At 37.8% G+C, this 21,477-nt stretch overlaps 1 protein-coding gene across 1 annotated transcript in view; it reads right to left on the bottom strand.

The window, feature by feature from the left end:
• The window catches only part of Ino80 (chromatin-remodeling ATPase INO80), a 672,466-nt gene that overhangs the window by 56,805 nt on the left and 594,184 nt on the right, over positions 1-21,477 (bottom strand). Inside the window, exon 32 of the mRNA XM_090376565.1 lies at positions 10,487-10,645. Coding sequence (XP_090232691.1) covers positions 10,487-10,645 — 159 coding nt within the window. The remainder of the gene's footprint in view (positions 1-10,486; positions 10,646-21,477) is intronic.

The following is a 21,477-nucleotide window of genomic DNA, read 5'->3' as shown; positions in this document are numbered from 1 at the left end:
CTTGGCAAAACACCTCCCACTATTCCCAACAAGCTCCATTCAATGCCTCCTGTGGTCTTCCGTCAAAAGGATGTCAGAAGGATTTTGACGAATCTTGATGCTAAGAAAGCTCCAGGTCCCAATGGTATTTCGCCACTTGTTCTCAAAACCTGTGCTCCTGAACTTACTCCTATTCTTTGCTGCCTTTTTTCACTTTCTTATTCCAAAGGTGTTTTTTCTTCTGCTTGGAAATTTGCTCATATCCAGTCAGTTCCTAAAAATGGTGACAAATCCCTCCCATCCAATTATCGTCCCGTTGCAGTTACTTCTACTCTTTCTAAAGTAATGGAGAAATCAATTAACCGCCAAATTTTAAACTACCTAGAAACCTTCCATCTGATCAACGATCGCCAGTATGGATTCCGTCAGTGTCGATTCACTGGTGATATTCTGGCTTATGTTACCCATTTATGGACTAATTCAATGGAAAGGTTTGGTGAAACACAAGTAGTTGCTCTTGACATCTCAAAGGCTTTCGATCGTGTTTGGCATAAGGGTCTTCTGTTTTTAGTAATTGGTTATCCAGTTTTCTCTCTGTTCGCTCACTGAGGGTGATGGTAGATGGTTCTCTGTCTTCTAACTTCTCCACTAATGCCGGTGTCCCCCAAGGTTCATTCTTTCCCCCCACTGTTTTTCTCTTCTATGTTAATGACCTTTTTCCATTGACTGGAAATCCTATCCATAGTTTTGCCGATGATAGCACATTGCATTCCACTTTCCATTTTGAGAAACTTTGCCCTGTTCAATCAGCTTCAACTTCTCGAATATCTGCTACCAATTCCTTAAATGCCGATCTTCAGGTAATTCTTCAGTGGGGCAAAGACAACTTAGTTGATTTCAACCCTTCTAAAACTCAGTCTTGTGTTATATCTCGCAAAAAGGATTCTTCTGCTCAGATGCTTATCTTTATTGACACTCCGATTTCTAGGCAAAATGATATATCTCTTTTGGGGATTACCTTGACTTCTAATCTCTCTTGGCACAAGCACATTACAAATATTGCTTCTTCTGCATCTAAAAAACTTGATTTTCTCTTTTGCTCTCGGCGTTACTTTTCTTCCAAACAGCTGCTCACTCTGTATAAATCGCAAATCCGCCCTGCCATGGAATATTGTTCTCACATCTGGGGTGGTGCCCCCAAAAACTCTCTCATGCTTCTTGATTCCATTCAGAAGAGGGCAGTTAGGTTAATTAATAACTAATCTCTAACAGAGTCTCTGCACTCGCTGTCTCATAGACGTACTGTTTCTGCTGCGTGCCTCTTCTACAGATACTTCCATGGGCACTGTTCTTCTGAATTAGCTTCTACAATTCCTGCTCTCTCTTTCAAAATAGTCCGAACACGTGCCACCACCAGCCAACATCCATTTACTGTCCAACTTCAAACTCACAGAACTAACTTTTCAACTTCCTTGTTTATTCATTCAACTTCCGTTTTCTGGAACAACCTTCCTTCATACGTATTTCCTGAAAATTACGGTTTACAGAAGTTAAAGTCCAATGTCAACAAATATCTTCTTTTGTCTTCTCAACCTCCAACCCAAGCACGGTACTAAGTACTATAGGTTCTAACACCTCTCGTGTTTGGGGTTTACATAAAAAAAAAAAAATATATATATATATATATTGTGGAGTTATACTTCATAACTGGAATGTCGTCGTCATTGCAACACTAGGGTATCTGCCCACCCACTGATCAGAAGCCAATAAGCTTCGAAATTGTGCCATTTGGGTGGTGGTATCTGCCAAGAATAAGTGACATTAGTCACTTATGTGACTAATGTCACATAAGTGACACACAATAAGTGACATTAGTCAAGAATAAGTGACATTACTTATTAAAGCAGTGCAATATTTTACCCCAGGGGCTCACATCTGGTGAGTATGGCTTGGCAAACCCAGGGTCCTGAGCTGGATATCATCATTCGTCTATTTCTTGGCGATTCCCTTTCTCTCTCTCTCTCTCTCTCTCTCTCAGGGTAACGTGGGAAATTTTTTTTTTTTTTGTTTTTTTTTTTGGCTGGTGCAGCATAAGCCTTCAGGCTTCCTTGCACCATATGGCTAATAATAATATCTCTCCCACTCATTGTGAAGGTTGATTCACAATATGAGATATAATTAAACGATGCATTCATACTACCTGGGTAGTAGAAATGATATGTGCAGTACCCATGCATAAATCATCTCCTTCATACTCAGCATTTAGCCAAGAATATATTTTTAGATATTATAAACTGTCTACAATTACCTGAAAACACAAATAAGACATGGCAACATCCTTTTTCTAGACAATTTGAATGTATATTTACATTATCTAAAATGATCTCTTTTGGAGTGAATGGGAAGGTTTTTTTTTTTTTTTTTTTGGCTGATGCTATATAAGCTTGCTTTCTTGCATCATATGCCTCTATTAATGCTAATGATCTTAAATATATATGTATGTACCCCACAGATCTCGTATACAAAAAGTGTGTGAGTGTGTGTGTGTGTGTGTATATATACATATATATATACATATACATTTCACATACAAGATATGTTAAACTGCTGGGGGCGGAAGCACTTTCGTGTTTATTGTCCTCAAGAAACAATAAAGTAGTTATGCAGCCTAATGATACCAGGCCACATTTCTATAAAGGAATAAGACTCTTTATTTTATTATAAAAATGCAATGAATGTACAAAGCAGGATCAAAAAGTTCCATCAAAGAAAACTAATTTTAAATGAGAATGTTTAGAATTGTTTTACAGTAAGTAGCATTTAAGTGGAATATGTCTAAAGGCCTGTTATAACGTACGATCACTCATCGGTGAAGACAGGATATTAGAGCTGGAAAAGGAATTAGAAAATGTGAATTGGAATATCATCGGTTTGGCTGAAACAAGAAGAAGAAATGAATCACTTATAAGTTTATCAAGTGGAAATCTGCTGTACACCAATGGAAACAGTGAAAGGAGTGAAGGTGGAGTTGGGTTTCTGGTCCATAAAGATTTTAAAAACAACATTTTGGAATTCAAAAGTACATCACCAAGGGTGTCAAGGCTAATACTCAAGATTTCTAAAAGGTACAAGCTAAAGATTATAATGATTTATGCACCAACGTCGAGCCATGATGATGAAGAGGTTGAAGAAATGTACACTGAAATTGAGTCTTCTAGATGAGCAGAAAACCCACTACACTATTATTATGGGGGACTTCAATGCTAAGGTTGGAAAAAGGCAAAACAGCGCAGAAAGAGGAACTATAGGAAATTTTGGAATTGGTGAAAGAAATAAAAGAGGTGAAAGACTTGTGGAATTTGCAGAATCTCAAGGACTGTCAGTAATGAACACTTTTTTCAAGAAAAGGGTGAACAGAAAGTGGACATGGAAGAGTCCAAATGGATTAACAACTAATGAAATCGACTTCATCCTCACTAACAGAAGATATATTGTGAATGATGTTACCGTCCTGAATAAGGTAAATGTTGGAAGTGATCACAGAATGGTAAGATGTACACTTGATATAGATGTAGGAAAGGAAAAAACTGACTCGAGTAAATAATACAAAGGTCTTTGAAATAACAGAGGAGGAGAAAAAGCAGTATGTACTGGAACTTAAGAACAAGTTTGAGCTTCTGCAGACTGCTCAGGACCAAGATATCGACGAGGAATATTACAACTTTCTGAAAGTGTTAAAGCGCAAGAAACCTATAGGGAAACAGAAATCCAAAGAAGAAAAAATTAGTCAAGAAACACTTGTCATGATGAACCAAAGACGACAAATGAAGAGCAAGAAAAACACTGACAGGGAGAAAATTGAGTATACTGAGTTATGCAAAGCCATTAGAAAGAGACTCAGAGAGGACATAAGAAGATTTAACACAAGAAAAGTAGAACAAGCATTAAGGGAAAACAAAGGATTTAAATCAGCAGCCATGAGCAGTAATACAGAAAGACAAATGATACTGAACCTGAAGAATAGCGATGGTGTACTTATAAACAGCAGAGAAGGCATAATTCAAATAGCAGAAGACTACTATAGAGAATTATACAAGGAGCGAGGGAATGATACCAGCAGTGGGGAACATGGATTGCAAAGTAGCAACACATACGACATACCCGATATTCTTCCTGATGAGGTAGAACATGCATTGAAGAAAATGAAGAATCGGAAAGCCCCAGGGGAAGATGAAGTTACTGTAGAGTTGTTAAAATTGGGAGGAAGAGACATAACACAAAAACTGGCAAGGCTCTTCACAAAGTGCATTAGAAAAGGTGTGATGCCTAAGCAGTGGAATAATGCAATCATAGTTTTGCTGCATAAGAAAGGAGATAAATCAGAAATTGGAAATTATAGACCAATTAGCTTGTTATCCCATATCTACAAGTTGTTCACAAGGGTCATTACTAACAGATTAGAAAGAATACTTGATGAGAATCAACCGAAAGAGCAAGCTGGCTTTAGGACAGGATTCTCAACTATGGATCACCTTCACGTAATATCACAGCTAATGGAGAAAGCAAATGAATATAAAACACCATTATGCCTGGCGTTTGTGGATTATGAAAAGGCGTTTGACTCCATACAGCATAAGGCAATGTTCTGGGCACTGGAAAGACAAGGCATAGATACTCCATATATTATGATTTTGAAGAAAATATATGAGAGTGCTACATCCTTTATTAGACTAGACAAAGACAGTAGCAAATTTAAAATCGAGAAAGGAGTTCGACAAGGAGACACAATATCTCCGAACCTGTTTACTGCTGCCCTTGAGGAAGCTTTCAGAAGATTAGACTGGTCGCAGAAAGGAGTCAATGTGAACGGAGAGTACCTAAACCATTTACGATTTGCAGATGACATTGTGGTCATAAGCCATGATCCCAAAGAATTAGAGGAAAATCTTAATCAGTTATGCACAGTTAGTAAGGATTTTGGACTAAAGATGAATATGGCTAAAACAAAAGTAATGATGAACAAGTATGCCACGGAAAGGGAAATAATGATTGAAGGAGCAGTAATTGAAAAGGTGGAGTCATATACTTATCTGGGACAAGTTATTAGCTGTAATAATGATAAATGGCTGGAAGTCAAGAGAAGAATAAATTTTGGATGGATAGCATTCAGGAAATATAGTCACATACTGAAGAGCAATATCCCAGTTTGTCTGAAACGTAAAATAATGAATCAATGTATACTCCCCACCATGACTTATGGAAGTGAAACTTGGGCACTCACCAAAAGAATGGAAGAGAAGCTAAGAACTACACAGCGAAGAATGGAACGAATTATATTGGGAATCAGACTGTTAGATAAAAAGAGAAACACATGGATTAGGCAGCAAACTCAAGTAAAGGACATTCTTATCAAAACTAAAGAACTAAAATGGTCTTGGGCAGGACACATAGCTCGAAGACATGATGACAGATGGACTAAGAAAATAACAGAATGGTACCCAAGAGGAGCTAGAAGAAAACCTGGAAGACAAAGGCGGAGATGGATAGATGAAATTCATGAGTTTTTGAGTAGTAAATGGATGGCCAGTGCTCAAAACAGAAGGAACTGGAAAGTTGCTGGAGAGGCCTTCATCCTGCAGTGGATTGAAAATGGCTGATGATGATGATGATGTCTAAAGGACTTAATTTTATTTGTTACTGATAGTAATTTGTAATTACTGTTTTACAGTATAATTTTTTGAACAAATATCTATAAAATTCAGATTTTGTTGAAGAAATCATCCTCAAAAGACTAGAAATTATTACTGAAGCATATGTCAAAAGAGTTTTATCAAGAGATAGTATATCCATATACAAAGTTAGGTGTTTTAACTATTAACTAGTTTGTTTATTGAACAACTGCAATAAACAGACTAGGTAATAAGTATGAAACAGTTTTCATAACAAAATTTGGCACAGCAAGCTTTTGGTGATAGTTATAAAGGCAGGATAGTCAACTTCTGTGGTTCATTTATGAATTTTATTTTAGAATAATCCCTTCATTTTCAAAAGTATATGGTTACAAACAAAGCCCATTTTTGCCTGAATGGCTAAGTTAACACAGTATTTGCACACATAAATGCAGAAAACACATATGATATGTCAAATTGACTTATATCATATGGGTTTTCTGTAGCAATCAGCAAGCACAGTGAAGGCATATCCCTATTTGATGGGGTGATTGATGGGTAAAGCCCCACTAAACATTTTCCTGTTTTCGGCAGAAAAGCACATTTAAAATTGAGTAATTTAGTTGCCCTGTAAGATCTGCTGCATAGTTTATTACAAGTATCTGTCTGCATTGGTGATGCCCTTAGTGCAGGGCAAGGGGCATTGTGGTGTATAGGATCAAGCCACCTGATTATGTACACCACAATGAAAGGCACTTAGTCTAGCAGGTCTACAGATTATAGAAGTATTGTAAACGGTTCGGCTTCTCATGTGGCAAATAGCTCTCTTAAAACATTTAGTTTTATAAGACACAAACTGGAGCTTTTATATGCCTGAGGAAGGCAAGTTTGTTGTTATATATTACACTTGAAAAGCAGAAATTACTTGAGTGTCTAATGGAAGTTCTGTCTTGGTTATGCTTCTTACTACACTATATTCCAAAATTTTTTGAAGTGAGAGATGGAAGCCATTGTTCTGAGTCCATGTAAAAATTTTCTTGATGCTGTTGTTGAGTTTAACGACACATAGGCTGCTGGTGAATATGAAACAATAACTATATTTTATGATATATTCCTATCCGATTTAGGAAAGTAAATAGTTCCTTTTTATTAGGATCATCTCCCAGAATCTGCATTAAATTTATTGATGACTGCGTATTAAAGGTGTCTAAGCAGATGGTTTGAAAGCGGGGACAGTCCACTAGCAAATGGCGAATGATCAGTTGAATTTGGCATGATTGGGGAGCACTGTCATTAGTTAATAGATACAGGTGAGTGAGGTGAGTATGCCCAATCCTAAGCCTTCCTAAAATTGTTTCTTCTCGTCTATTTTTCCAGAAACTGGAGAGACACAGCTTTGGTTCTGGTTTTATTTGGTATAGTTTGTTTTCTGGATAACCTCTCCAGATCAGTGACCAGCTATTGTAACATGCTTTACGGATGATATGTTTGAAATCGGAATACGGAACTTGACCATTCTGTAAAATAGAGGTATCTGGTTGTTTGGCTGCAAGATCTGCTCTTTCATTTCCTGCTATACCAGAATGCCCTGGTGTCCAGCAGAATGTCACAGTTTGGTTTGACTCATTACACACAAGTAATTTAGAATGGATTTGTTTGATAACAGGGTGAGAGGAGGTGGTATTACTATTTATGGCAGAGACAGCACTGAGTGAGTCAGTGTATATTAAGGCAGACGAAATTAGAAGTTGAGTAATGTGATCTAGAGCCAAGTTAATAGCATAAAGCTCAGCAGTGAAGATACTGCATTCTACAGGTAATGAGACAGAAATAGCGAATGATGGGAAGATTGCCGCAGCACCTACTTGGGTCTCAGTTTTTGATCCATCTGTATGACGATGCTAAATATCTATTCATTTTGTCAGTGACCTGAGCAGGATCATCAACAGTTATACCAATCCTCCATCTAGCAGACCAAATCCCACATCTAGTGTTTATTTTATTTGCAGATTCTTATTGTATGAAGAATACCACTGCTTTCTCTCATTGCCTAACATGCTAGTGTAGGAAAAAAAGTCACTCAATAAATCCACAAAAAGTCTTACTCCTGTGTGAATGACCAACCCTCAAGTTCCAGTCAATATTTGGAAAGTTAAAATCTCCCAGTATACCACTGTAAGACATTCTGATTCAATAGCCCAGTTTGTTTGTCTGTAAAATTTGTTCATTATACTCATCACAGTGATTTCACCTATAACACACTCCTACACCCAATTTTGTGTTCTCAGTCACACCTTATCATTTCTGTACACACTGTACAGAAATTATAGGGTGGACTGAGGAAACAAAAAGTACTTCCCATATTCAAATTCTGCACCCTTATGTCTAAGTGACATGTCACCAGTTCGTCATATTTATTCACTGTGTTCCTAACATTAGTGTATGTGCAAGTATACATGCACCCATGTTTACTCTTTGTAATCCTAAGGGAACCCATATATTTGCTTGTTCCATGAGGATCCCAACAGGTCTTGAATTCCCAGATACCTTGCTTTTCACACTGCTTCATGTTCCCATAGAATCACATCTCTGCCTGCAGCTGCTGTTAATTTATTGGCCTGTGTATCCTCTTGAGGTAGGTTGAGTTAAAGTTAGTCAGCTCCTGTCACATAGTAATAGAGGCTTAAAATGCAAGAAACCAAGCGTATCAGCTTATGAAACATCAGCCCAAAAAAAAAAAAAAAAAAAAAATTCACACAACCATTCCCTCTAAAATTTTGTCCAGTTCCTCCTGGAATTTATTTAAGCTATCAACTTCCACAATGACAGATGGAAGTTTGTTCCAGCAATTAACCACCCACTGACTAAAGGCAAATTTACGCACATCTAATCTACAATTGTATTTCCTCAATTTGAATTTATGCCCCCTCAGGTTTGTAATCTGAGCAAGCGGAAGAATCCCATCAGAATTGAGCCTGCTCAACCCATTCAAGGCCTTATACATCTCAATCAGATCGCCTCACAGGTGCCTAGTCTCCAGCCGCTGCAATTTTCAGAACTTAAGCCTTTCTTGGTAAGAGGACCTATTTGTTTCCCTCACTAATCTTGTTGCCCTTCTCTGTACACGTTCGAGCAACTCTACATCTTTCCTAAAATCAGACCTCCTGACCTGTACACAGTACTCAAGGCGTGGCCTGACCATTGCTGTATACAAAGGGATAATCACCACCTTTTCCCTGCTAGCAAAATTCTTGTATATCATTGATAATACTGCGTGACCTGCTCTGGCAGCCTGTCTGCATTGCTTAGACGGCACGATTACTCCGTCTTTCTAATTTTCTACCACCCTAATTGTAGTATCATACAGTTCGTACATTCCTCTGGGGTTACTCCTACTCACATGCAGTACTTTGCATTTGTCAATGTTAAACTTCAGTTGCCACTTCTCAGCCCATCTGCCCAAATTTTATAGATTCTGTTGCAGTAGCACACTGCCATTACTGTGATTAACAACCCTGTCAACCTTTGTATCATCCACAAAACCTTGACACTAAGCCTGATATACTTTCATCAATATCATCGATAAATATACAAAACAATAGTGAGCCCAACACCGAACCCTGTGGGACTCCACTAATAACATTAGTCCATTGATTACACTCTCTGTGTTCTCCTGTACCACAGAGCAGTACGGGTTTCTTCTAAATTTTCAGGAAGGTAAAGGTCCTAATCTAATGTTAGGATGAGATTTATATACCATTCTGGTCCTTTCATCTTGGTGACTGTAAGTTGTGTTGATTTTATGCTGAGCTGTAGTACTGCTAGGCATTTCTCTAATACAGTCAATTGTTTACCTATAATTGTTTTATTGCATGTAATGTTTTAAACTTAAAACTAAACTATATTCATAATTCTGTTTACTTCATTCATGTGAAAGTACAAGAAAAAGCAATATGTTTAACAAAGCATTCATTGAGCTCCTAAGTTGTAAACACTTCACATTCTCCAACCAAGCTGCATCACTATGCCTATGCCAGGGATCTATGTGCATAAATGGAAATACCATTGAACAAAGGTCTTTATGCATGTTGCTGGCTGACAATACTGCAAACCCACAAGCTGGCCATGAGCCATCACTGTTTGCATACTACAAAATATTTCAAATCATTGGCACACTGTGGGTAAGATGCCAGGAGCAGTACCAGTACAGCCACAAAAAAAGGATGTCAGACATATCATAACACAGGAGATCACTTTGTTGGTTTGTACGTTTGCTCTGCTGAAGAATTAAGCTAAGGAAGTTGAAGAAGCATTTGGGTAAGCTGAAATAATATTACGCCATGATAAGCAGAACTACTATGAAAGTGCTATAACAGGCCAATTTAATGTTAATTTAAGATCTGCTATTTAGGCCCAGAATTATTGTAGACAGGATAATGAATATTTATTACTTGTACTGTTGCACTACCCAAAGGTCAGATGTGCTTGGAAAATTGAATCAGATTTGCCTTCTGAGCTTATCTTACAAAAGAATAAACCTGTATATTATTATAGGAAGCCTGAGGCTTTTGCTGCACCAGCCAAAAAAAAAAAAAAGTTTGAGTTACCCTGAGAGAGAGAGAGAGAGAGAGAGAAGTCAGAAGTAAAAGGAAATCAAGAAAGAGAAGAATGATGATATCCAGCTGAGGATCTTGGGTGTGCCAAGCCCATACTCACCAGATGTAAGCCCTAGGATTAAATGCAGGAATGAAGAGAGGATTCAAGTTATTTTTTTTTCATTAATTAGCACAAGAATAAGTTCTCACTTCATTGAAAAAACAGGAAGAGCTTTTACTCACCTCTGATTTTTCCCTTGCTCTCTGGAGTATTCTTTCTTCAATTGTCCCTTTACATACCAACCGATAGACTGTAACCTGTTTAGTCTGTCCAAGCCTATGAGCTCTATCCATTGCTTGTTGATCTACTGTAGGATTCCAATCACTGTCATAAAATATCACCTGGTAGAGGAGGGAAAATATTTTTAACAATAGCTGCTCCGAAATTACCTATATTCCCCTGTTGATATTTTTCAAAGGACAATAAAAATGAATGTATATGAAGAAAATGTAATAAAAATGTCCCATCACCCCCAACTCTAATGAAGTCAGGCTAAAAGCAAAAAAAAAAAAGAACATTCTTTTCCTGAGCTTAAGAGACAAATGTACAACTTTTTTTAGTAATATAAAACTAGTCATTTAAATAAATAAATAAATAAAAAAAGAATAATCCTGTTTTGCATATACGTCACTGTATTGTACTGTGGTTATTTCCACCACTATACGTACATAATGTTGTCCAGGGAACATTAATAAATGTTACCTGGGCAACAATAGGACAATAAAAAAAATTAATAAAATAAAATGGTATACTGGTACTCACATCAGAATCTGACAACTTTTCTCTTACCACATGAATTAAATAAAAAAAAAAAGTCGTCTAAATAAAATTCTGAGTATTAAGATGGGCACTCATTAGTTTTGTGCCAATATTTTTCTAGGAAAAAAATAATAATAATTTACAATAGCATCTTAAAACTTATATAACAATGGTATTCAACTTTCTTCTATTTGTACTACAGAATTTGAAATCATTCTGCTCCTCAGACTTATGGTAGATTACATTCCTAAAAAATGTGATACAAGTGAAATGACCTTTGTTGGAAATGGCTTTTCCCACAGAAAACATAATGGGATTACCTTCCTGATCAGGGGTAAGATATGTAATTTGTTATACATGTGAATACAAATACAGTAGAATCTCATTAGTGTTTTTCAGTGGACCAGGGAGGAAGAAAAAAAAAAAAAAAAAAAAAAAACCATCATCTCAAGTGGGAAAAGTACTAATTCTCACGAGAGTTAAAAAACATGTATTTATTTAACATGCATTTTAAAAAACATACTAGAGTGCTTTTGTTTCTTATTGTTTTTGGTCAAATATTTAAAAATTGTGTTCATGTTTGACAAATGATTAATGAAGCAATCTTCAACATCAAAACTGCAAATATATAATGCCAGTCTCCATGGTTTTCTATGGCTTTTCACAGGGTTGGAAATGGTGCAAGCTCTTGTCCTCCACAGTCATCCTTGTCACTGGTCTTTCTGCTTGGTGCTGCTCCATTTCACAGGGTTGGAAATGGTGCAAGCTCTTGTTCTCCACAGTCATCCTCATCACTGCATCTTTCTGCTTGGTGCTGCTCCATTTCTTCTAGCTATGAAGGCCGGAAGATCGTTTGTTATTTGGTTTTTAGGAGCATTAGCAACTAAGGCCATATTGCTCTGGAATATGCGGTGGTCATTCCCTGACCTTTCCACATCCTCCGTATTTGGTGGTGACGGGCTCGAACCCGGGTCTAATCAAGAAGCGTGTGCTACGCACTGCTGCTCCTTCCCACCTGGCTACGGAGGCGCCGAAGGCCGGAAGACAATGATGACAAAATTATGGAATAATGATGCTGTTGTCACACTCAACATAATAATTGAAGCTAACACAATTACAAGGATTTGCAATTATTCATCTTGCTGGACCACATTTAGTATCTACTATGAAGAAGCCAATTGGAACCATAGGACAAAAGACCACTTTGGTGAAACAGTTCTTTATGGTGTTTGCATCAATAGACTCCCATGCAGATTTTATGAGCCAATGTTTATAAATCAATGTAAGGAGTGTATCGATCTCAAATTACAACTTGATGCATTACGAAAAGAATTTGAGTCACTGAAGAAACCAGTGCTTGCCTTAGAAACAAATGTAACTGGGTGCTCATCAGGGACTCAAGTATCTCCTGACTTGCCAAGGGATGCACCCCCCTCTGATTCAGGTCCCAGAAAAGAATAGCCAAGTGCAGACCACTCTGATCGATGTTTTATTGGGTGATCTATTGTCAGGGAAACGGGTAATATTATTTGTAATAAAGATAGATGGTCTAGAAAGAGTGTGCGTTTGCCAGGAACAATAATTGATGTTACCAACAGATTGTTGGATTTTAAGGGAGGTAAAGAGAGAGAATTATTATTTATGTTGTGGTTAACGATATTAAATGTACATGACCATCTGTTGGAGAAATATAGGACTATGCCGAAAACACATATTTCAGCACATAGTCCCTCCTATCCATGATAGAAGGAGGGACTATGTGCTGAAAGCCTTATGGATTAACATGAGACTTGAAGAAATCTGCAAGGCTCTTGGTGGAGGGGGGGAATTTTTAAGGGTAACTTAGATCCGCATTTATCTGATGATATGGGTCAAAGTAATGCTTGCACTCACCTCGTGAATTCTTGCTTGTTGCCACAACAGTCAAAGTTGATAAGATGTTCTGAGGGTAGTAATGTGTCAAATGAGAGGGAAGATATAGCTTGAGATACAAATCTAAAGAACTTCAAGGGGTGTGTCAGGGTACCAAACTATAGAAGATTACTTAGTCTCAACTGTATCTACAGTAATGTCAGAGTGTTGTACAGTAATGCCAGGCGATGATGAGTTCCACTACAGTATGTATAATATATTTAGGAAAGATAGAAGAGGTCACACCTCTTATCAACAGCATCTGAAGTTAATCTGCTAAAATCTGAAGTTATGTCTGCCAGCATAGAATCTGTGTAGTATGAGTTAGTCGGATGCAAAGGAACAATGACAGTGTCAGTAATCTACAGACTAGAAGATTGTGAAGAATATGATGCGAGTCTTTACATGCAGATGGAATAGGCAAGCAACCGTGAATATCTTATTATGGGTGACTTTATTTTCCCCAAGACTAATAGGAATAAGGAGGAGTGTAACTCACCATAGAGAATTTTTTTTTTAAAAAATAAACTCGATTATTATTATTTCTTATCAGCATGTTACAGAAAATACTAGGGGTAAGAATATTCTTGATCTCATCATTAATCACGAATCAGATGATTACATGCATAAAGTACAGGAACTGTTGTCAGGAAGTGATGATGCAATCGTCCACTGGAAGATGAAGAAAGATGTTGCAGTAGTTAAAGGTAAAGGCATGGATTTTAACTTCAGAAGAGGGGACTTCGACAATTTAAGGCAGATATGGCATCTGTGAACTAGGTGGATTGCCAAATATATTTGAATTATGGAATACTTTTAAAGTAAAAATCACAGAAGCCTTGAGCACATACATACATACCTTTAAGAAAATATTGCAGGAGGATGATGAAATAAATGGAATACTGTGAGCTGACAGCTCAAATAGAGCAGAAAAAGATAGCATGGAACAATTACAGAGTGATGAAAAGTACTGAAGCCTACAACAGGTACACGATTGACTTGTAATAATATTAGGGAGGCCAAGGCTGCATATGAGAAAGCATTGGCTAAGAGAGCAAAGAATTTTTCATGTATATGAATACAAGAAAAAAGCAAATCAGATTGGACCCTTGTGCACTGGGTGTGGTAAAGTCTTAGACAACTCAGCTGATGTTGCTGATGAATTGAACAAGTATTCTACATCTGACTTTTCTGACGAAAGACCCTTCATGCCAAGAAGAGGCAGTGCGAGTGAGACTGAGCCATATGAAATTAGAGATGTCGTAACTACAGATGATTGTTTATTAGAAAAACTTTTGAGCATAAAGGCAAGTAAGGCTCCCGGAGTTGATAGCATATACCCTGTAGTTTTGAGGAAGAGTGCGAGGATGTGTGTTGAACAACTGAGGTTAATTATGAGGGTATCTTTGGACTCGGGGAGGTTCCTTTGGAGTGGAGAAGTTCCAATGTATTGCCAATACATAAAAGCGGTTCTAAGAGGGACGTTGGTTACTACAGACTGGTTAGTCTGACTGTTTAATTCAACCCACCGCTTTTAATTCATTCCCCTGTTTTTAATTAAATTAAAATTAAATTGAATTGAATTAAAAACAGTGGAAGAGGAAAGGGATCTCGAAGTATCTGGGAGATATGGGCAGATACAAAGTTTTCTGAATAGGCAGCTAGGAAAGCCCATGGTGTCCTATCAATGATTTCTCGAATGCCACCCTGTAGAAAAAGGTTGGTCATAATCCCATTGTAAGACCACATTTGGAATATTGTGTTCAAGTACGGAGACCTTATCCAAAAAAAGACATTGACCTTCTCTACTTTTTTTTTTTTTTTTTTTTTGCCTGTGAAAATTACTATTTTCACTATTCTTACTTGCAAAATTCAGTTTTGAGTAGGTCTGTGATTAATGGATTTTCTTCAGATTAGTGTAGTTTCGCCAAGCAACAAATAGTTTTGCTACTTGTTGTTGTTGTTATTATTATTATTAATAGCATATGGTGCAAGGAAGCCGTGAGGTTGTTTTGGTCCTTGAGGTTGTCACTGACATTCTCTCAGATATGCCAGACAAGCTGTACTTGCTACCTGGGAGTCTAAAACGCTGATGGAACTGATATTCGGGTGACACTCAAGTCAAGTGGACCCAATTTCGGCGAAGTCTGGACGGTCTGTGACAGCCAAATCCTCTGCTTGCATCTTCATGATGGTGGGACTGTTAGTAATCCTGGGTATAACCTCCATGCACAAGTTCATGGTGGGTGACCACCCAGGTGTGAACCAACGTAAGCAGGGGTAGAGGTGTGGCGCCCACACCACATGGAGGAACGCCGCCCCTCTAAGTTACCAGGCAATACTAGGTGGTAGATGACTCTCATCAACCGGTGCAATACCACCACTTTGCTTATTGGAGGCTTGAAGTGGTGGAACCCATGTTTAGTCTCTAGAGCTAAGTTCCAGCCAACCCTTCCCCATCTCTTCCATCATGCAGTATGATTGATGACTTCTGAGGTTATGATCAACATTGTGGTGAGATCCAATATTCCTTACATTTCAAGGGTACAGCTCTAAAATGGTGTTCGCAGGCCGGCCGCTAGTTAGTACACTGGACCAAACCTATTGGTAACTCTCTAGGAAGCTTCCGGATCAGCTAGTGTATAATCTTGCTACCTCTACTCTGCCAGATAGTGACTGGAGGGAGTCCGAGTAGTGTGTATGCGGGGAGCATTGTCGAGGCCACGTTATGTCAAAGATCTGGGTATATTCTTACCACATGTACGCCATATCCAAAAATTTCATTACTTCATACAGCATGTCCCACCCATTTTTTCCTACTATTGAATACACCATGAACTGTCAAACTAATAGAGCAAGCTTATCTGCGAAAAGATCTAAACCTCCCAAGGACTTCCTAATTCATTTCTCAAATATACGTGGTCTCAATTCTAATCTCAACGATGTCCATTTCCACTTGCAGTCTGCCAAACCCCATGTACTTTTTCTGACAGAATCTCAGTTATCGGCGGTTGATTCAACTACTGCTCATCTCAGATGCCCAAATTATTCGCTGTATGATTCCTTTCGCCTCAAAGGTGGTACTTGTGCCTATGTCCATTCTGATATTCCCTGTCAGAGACTTGGCAATTTGGAATCTCCTCTCTTTGATCTTCTCTGGCTTAAAATCTCTCTACCTCATTGTGTCAAATTCATCTGTTGTCTCTACCGTTCTCCCAATTCCACGAATCACTTGGAGCTCTTTGACTTCCTCTCATTGCAACTTGACTTTCTCCAGTCCAACTTTCCTAACAGTGAGGTAATTTTCCTTGGTGATTTTAATGTTCACAACTCCAGCTGGCTTCCGTTTTCTAGTCACACCGACCCAGCAGGTCGAGATGCTGAGGCTTTTTGCAATTACTAATGACCTAGCACAGATCGTTCATTTACCTACAAGAATACCGGACAATCCTAATCATACAGCCAATACGTTTGATCTTTTTCTCACAAACAACCCTTCTAAGTACACGGTCGAAGTGAGAGGTCCTTTAGGCACTTCAGATCACAACTTGGTTATTGTCTCTTCTCCAATGGAACCTTTATCTCATGGCTATTCCCAACCTCGTGTTGTTTGGCATTACAAGAATGCAAAATGGGATTGACCTGCGAGACTTCTTTTCTTCTTTTCCTTGGTCAGATTACTGTTTCAAAACTTCTGATGTCAACGTTTGCTCAGATCGTGTCAGTGAAATTATTCTTGCAGGAATGGAATCCTTTATATCACACTCCACTTTAAAATCTCGTCCTTTATCTAAACCTTGGTTTTCCAATAAATGTGCTAAGGCTATCCAAGAGAAGAATGTTGCATATCGTAATTGGCTTGTTTCTAATTCTTCAGTTTCATTTTCTGCCTACACCAAAGCTCGCAACAATTGTAAAGCAGTTATTAATCAGTCCAAACTAGAGTTTGAACAGGCTAAGAGTAGAAAACTTGCTTCTTGCCCTAATGGTAGCCGAGCATTCTGGTCTCTTGCCAAAGCTATTGGCCGCAACTTTTGCCCATCTCTGCTCCCACCTCTGTCCAAACCAGATGGTTCTGTTGTCACTTCAGCCAAGGATAAAGCTGACCAGCTAGCATCCCATTTTTCTTCCAGTTCATGTATTAATGATCTTGGTAAAACACCTCCCACCATTCCCAACACGCGCCATTCAATGCCTCCTGTGGTCTTCCGTCAAAAGGATATCAGAAGGATTTTGATGAAACTTGATGCTAAGAAAGCACCAGGTCCTGATGGTATTTCTCCGCTTGTTCTCAAAACCTGTGCTTCTGAACTTACTCCTATTCTTTGCCGCCTTTTTTCACTTTCTTATTCCAAAGGTTTTTTTCCTTCTGCTTGGAAATTTGCTCATATCCAGCCAGTTCCTAAAAAGGGTGACAAATCCCTCCCATCCAATTATCGTCCCATTGCAATTACTTCTACTCTTTCTAAAGTAATGGAGAAATCAATTAACCGCCAACTCTTAAACTACCTAGAAACCTTCCGTCTGATCAACGATCACCAGTATGGATTCCGTCAGTGTCGATCCACTCCTGATATTCTGGCTTATGTTACCCATTTATGGACTAATTCAATGGAAAGGTTCGGTGAAACATAAGTAGTTGCTCTTGACATCTCAAAGGCTTTTGATCGTGTTTGGCATAAAGGTCTTCTAAACAAGCTTCCATCTTATGGTTTGCCAACCGTTTTTAGTAATTGGTTATCCAGTTTTCTCTCTGATCGCTCACTGAGGGTGATGGTAGATGGCTCTCTGTCTTCTAACCTCTCCACTAATGCTGGTGTCCCCCAAGGTTCAGTTCTTTCCCCCACACTTTTCCTCTTGTATATCAATGACCTTCTTCCATTGACTGGAAATCCTATCCATAGTTTTGCCGATGATAGCACATTACATTCAACTTTCCATTTTGAGAAACCTTGTCCTGCTCAATCAGCTTCAACTTCTCGAAAATCTGCTACCAATTCCTTAAATGCCGATCTTCAGGTAATTCTCCAGTGGGGCAAAGACAACTTAGTTGATTTCAACCCTTCTAAAACTCAGTCTTGTCTTATATCTCGCAAAAAGGATTCTTCTGCTCCTATGCTTATCTTTAGTGACACTCCGATTTCTAGGCAAAAGAATATATCTCTTTTGGGGATTACCCTGACTTCTAATCTCTCTTGGTACAAGCACATTACAAATATTGCTTCCTCTGCATCTAAAAAACTTGGTTTTCTCTTTCGCTCTCACCGTTACTTTTCTTCCAAACAGTTGCTCACTCTGTATAAATCGCAAATCCGCCCTGCCATGGAATATTGTTCCCACATCTGGGGTGGTGCCCCCAAAACCTCTCTCAGGCTTCTTGATTCCATTCAGAAGAGGGCAGTTAGGTTAATTAATGATTCATCTCTAACAGAGTCTCTCCACTCGCTGTGCACTGTTTCTGCTGCAAGCCTCTTCTACAGATACTTCCATGGGCACTGTTCTTCTGAATTGGCTTCTATAATTCCTTCTCTGTCTTTCAAAACAGTCCGAACACGTGCCGCCACCAGCCAACATCCATTTACTGTCCAACTTCAAACACACAGAACCAACTTTTCATCTTCCTCATTTATTCATTCAACTGCCGTTTTCTGGAACAACCTTCCTTCATATGTATTTCCTGAAAATTACAATCTACAGAAGTTCAAGTCCAATGTCAACAAATATCTTCTTTCGTCTTCCAAACCTCCAACCCAAGCACGGTACTAAGTACTATAGGTTCTAATACCTCTCGTGTTTGGGGTTCACATAAAAAAAAAAAAAAATAAAAAGTCCTGGTTCAAATTCTGCAAGAGACTAGAGTAATGCTTAAAGACCTCTTCAAATGAGGCTCTAGCTAGATGTTTTCATACTCTCCCCCTGCTTGAGAACATCTAGCTAGTGTTCTCAAGCAGGTGGAGAGTATGGTTTTCTCCATGAGAAAACCATATTCTTTTTTTTCAGGCCACACAACATGCAAACTGGTGCGCGCACACACACCATGGCCTTGATCTAAAACACTATATAAATAACAATAACAACAGCAGCAAGGTACAATGCCAACTTCTGTTTGTGCATGGAATTAGACTCTCCTTGCATGACAGATCACTGTTGATGCACAATATAGAAGTGATATATAATGAAGTCATATTTAAAGGACAGTGTCCATTGCACAGTTTATTGCTTCAAAGACAGAAGAACAAGCCATGAACAGAGAAAGTTTCGGATGGTTAAAGATGGAGGGGAGGAAGCAAAAAAAAACCCCAAGTTAATTAATGTCACACAGTGTATTAGATTTCAGGCATGTTTGAATTTTTTTTTTCTTTTGCTGTATTTAGTAGAAGTGAAAGGTAAATATAGTTATCTCCTTATCAATTAGTTACTAAGATTATAACTTTATAGAACACTTAATAAAAACTGCAGTTTTATAAACAAAAATGTTTTATTACATGTTTCATATACTCTTTTTTCTAAAGCCTGTTTTCTCTATATATGTATGTTTTCAATGTCACGTTCATAAGCCTTACATAAAAATACACGTGACGTGTTTTTACGTAAGCTTAAAGCTAATAATACTGTTTAAACTATATTCAATCTACGAATTTCTTTTTTCCACACAAGTCATTTGGTAAAAAAGAAATAATTGTCAAATTTCTATTTGTCAAATTTTAATGAAATTTGGGATGGCCTGACAAATCTTTCTAAATGAACTAAATATAAAATGTCATGAAAATTTTGATTTTGAACATTAGAAGATAAGCTGTTAAATGCAGGTGGGTGAATACAGTGAAATCAATAAGCCCTTAGGCATATGCAAAAGCACTTAAAAAGAGAAAAATATGACCTATAATAACAACTTAAGGTTTTCAACGAACTGGTAAAATCTCTTCTTGGTACGACAGATCATAATTTAGATGCAATACTTCAAATGAGGGGGATAAAATGAAATTTTTTTTTTTTTTTTTTTGTTGAGAGAAAGCAAAGTATACTGTTGTACATCTCAAATGTCATACAAAAATAAGTAAATCTGCTCCACTTTCAATGTTGCCTTTTTACGAGGGGTGCTCATTTAATTTGCAGACTGGTGCAAGATTTTATGTTTACTGTGTGAACTCTCCATAACTGCTGTTAAAATTGTTCTCACCAATTGCTATTGAGCAGGCTCTGTGTGCACATACCAGTACTTGTCGAGCTAGTGTTGCATGAAGAGAGTTTTTTAGACGAATCATTGATGGCCATTTTGAAGCAAGTATCATGTTGTACAGACTGAACAGCAATATGCGATTCATTGTGTGTCAGATATGGCTTAAATGCATCGGAAACAGTTAAAATGAATGAAGTGTATGCTAATAAGTGTCTTGGTAGGATGACCATATTTAAATGGCACAAGAGATTCAATGAAGGCCGCGAGTATGTTACAGATGACCAAAGATCTGATCAGCATTCCTCCTCAACAACTCCTGAGCAAATCGCAAAAGTCCAAGAAATCTTGGATGAAGACGGGTGAATTATACTTCGTGAAAGATCACTCAAAAATGTCATGAATCTGTGCCTGCTGGATTCCATACAATTTGACTCCAGAAGAAAAACAGCAAAGAGTAGACTTGTGCAAAGAAATGATTGATCATTTTGAAACAGGGTCAAAACTTCTAAAATCAAATAGTGACCTGTGATGAAACTTGGATTTTTTACTTTGATCCAGAGACAAAACAACGGTTGAGTGGGTAAAAGCATTCTGATTCACCAAGACATAAGAAATTTTGAGCTTTTCGTTCAGCTTACAAACGAATGGTTCTTGACATAAAAGACATTATTGTAACACATTTTGTGCCTTTTGGAACAACTACGAATAGGGATGCATACTCTGAAGTTCTCAAAGAAAAATTTGCTGTGCCATTTGTGATAAACATCAAGAACTTTTAGGCATGAAGTGGTTTCTCCACCAAGACAACGCCAGGCCCCATATGGCTAATATTGTGCAGTCAGTTATCATTGTCATAGGTGCTGAGGTTCTGCAACATCTCTCTGTTTTGCTGGACTTAGCCTTGTGATTACTTCCTGTTTCCACACCTGAAGAAAACTCTGAAAGGCAAGCATTTTGTTCCAACAATGATGCTCGCTGCACCACAATGGAAGAATTTTGCAGTCTTTCAAAAAATGGTTTGCAAGAAGCATTTAATGTGTGGGTACTATGGTAGCAAAAGTGTATAAAGTTGAAAGTATTTTGAGAAGAAATTCACAAGAAGATTCAGATGATGACAATTAAGATAAGATCTTGCACCACTATGAATTAAATGATCATTCCTCATATTATTATTTAGCTTGAGAAAAATAAAACATTTAATAAGATTCTATGAAGAGTCTTTATTTAAAATTTACATTTAATTAAAATATAAGTGGTCACTGAGAGTAACGCGTAAACAAAAAAAAAAAAAAAAAATCAATCAGTTTTAGGATTAATATATAA

This window comes from Mastigoproctus giganteus, chromosome 6 (assembly GCF_048544385.1).
Source record: "Mastigoproctus giganteus isolate SK-2022 chromosome 6, ASM4854438v1, whole genome shotgun sequence".
NCBI classification, from domain to species: Eukaryota; Metazoa; Arthropoda; class Arachnida; order Uropygi; family Thelyphonidae; genus Mastigoproctus; species Mastigoproctus giganteus.
The sequence above is the reverse complement of the archived record's forward strand: the minus strand, read 5'-3'. Positions and strand labels throughout refer to the sequence as shown.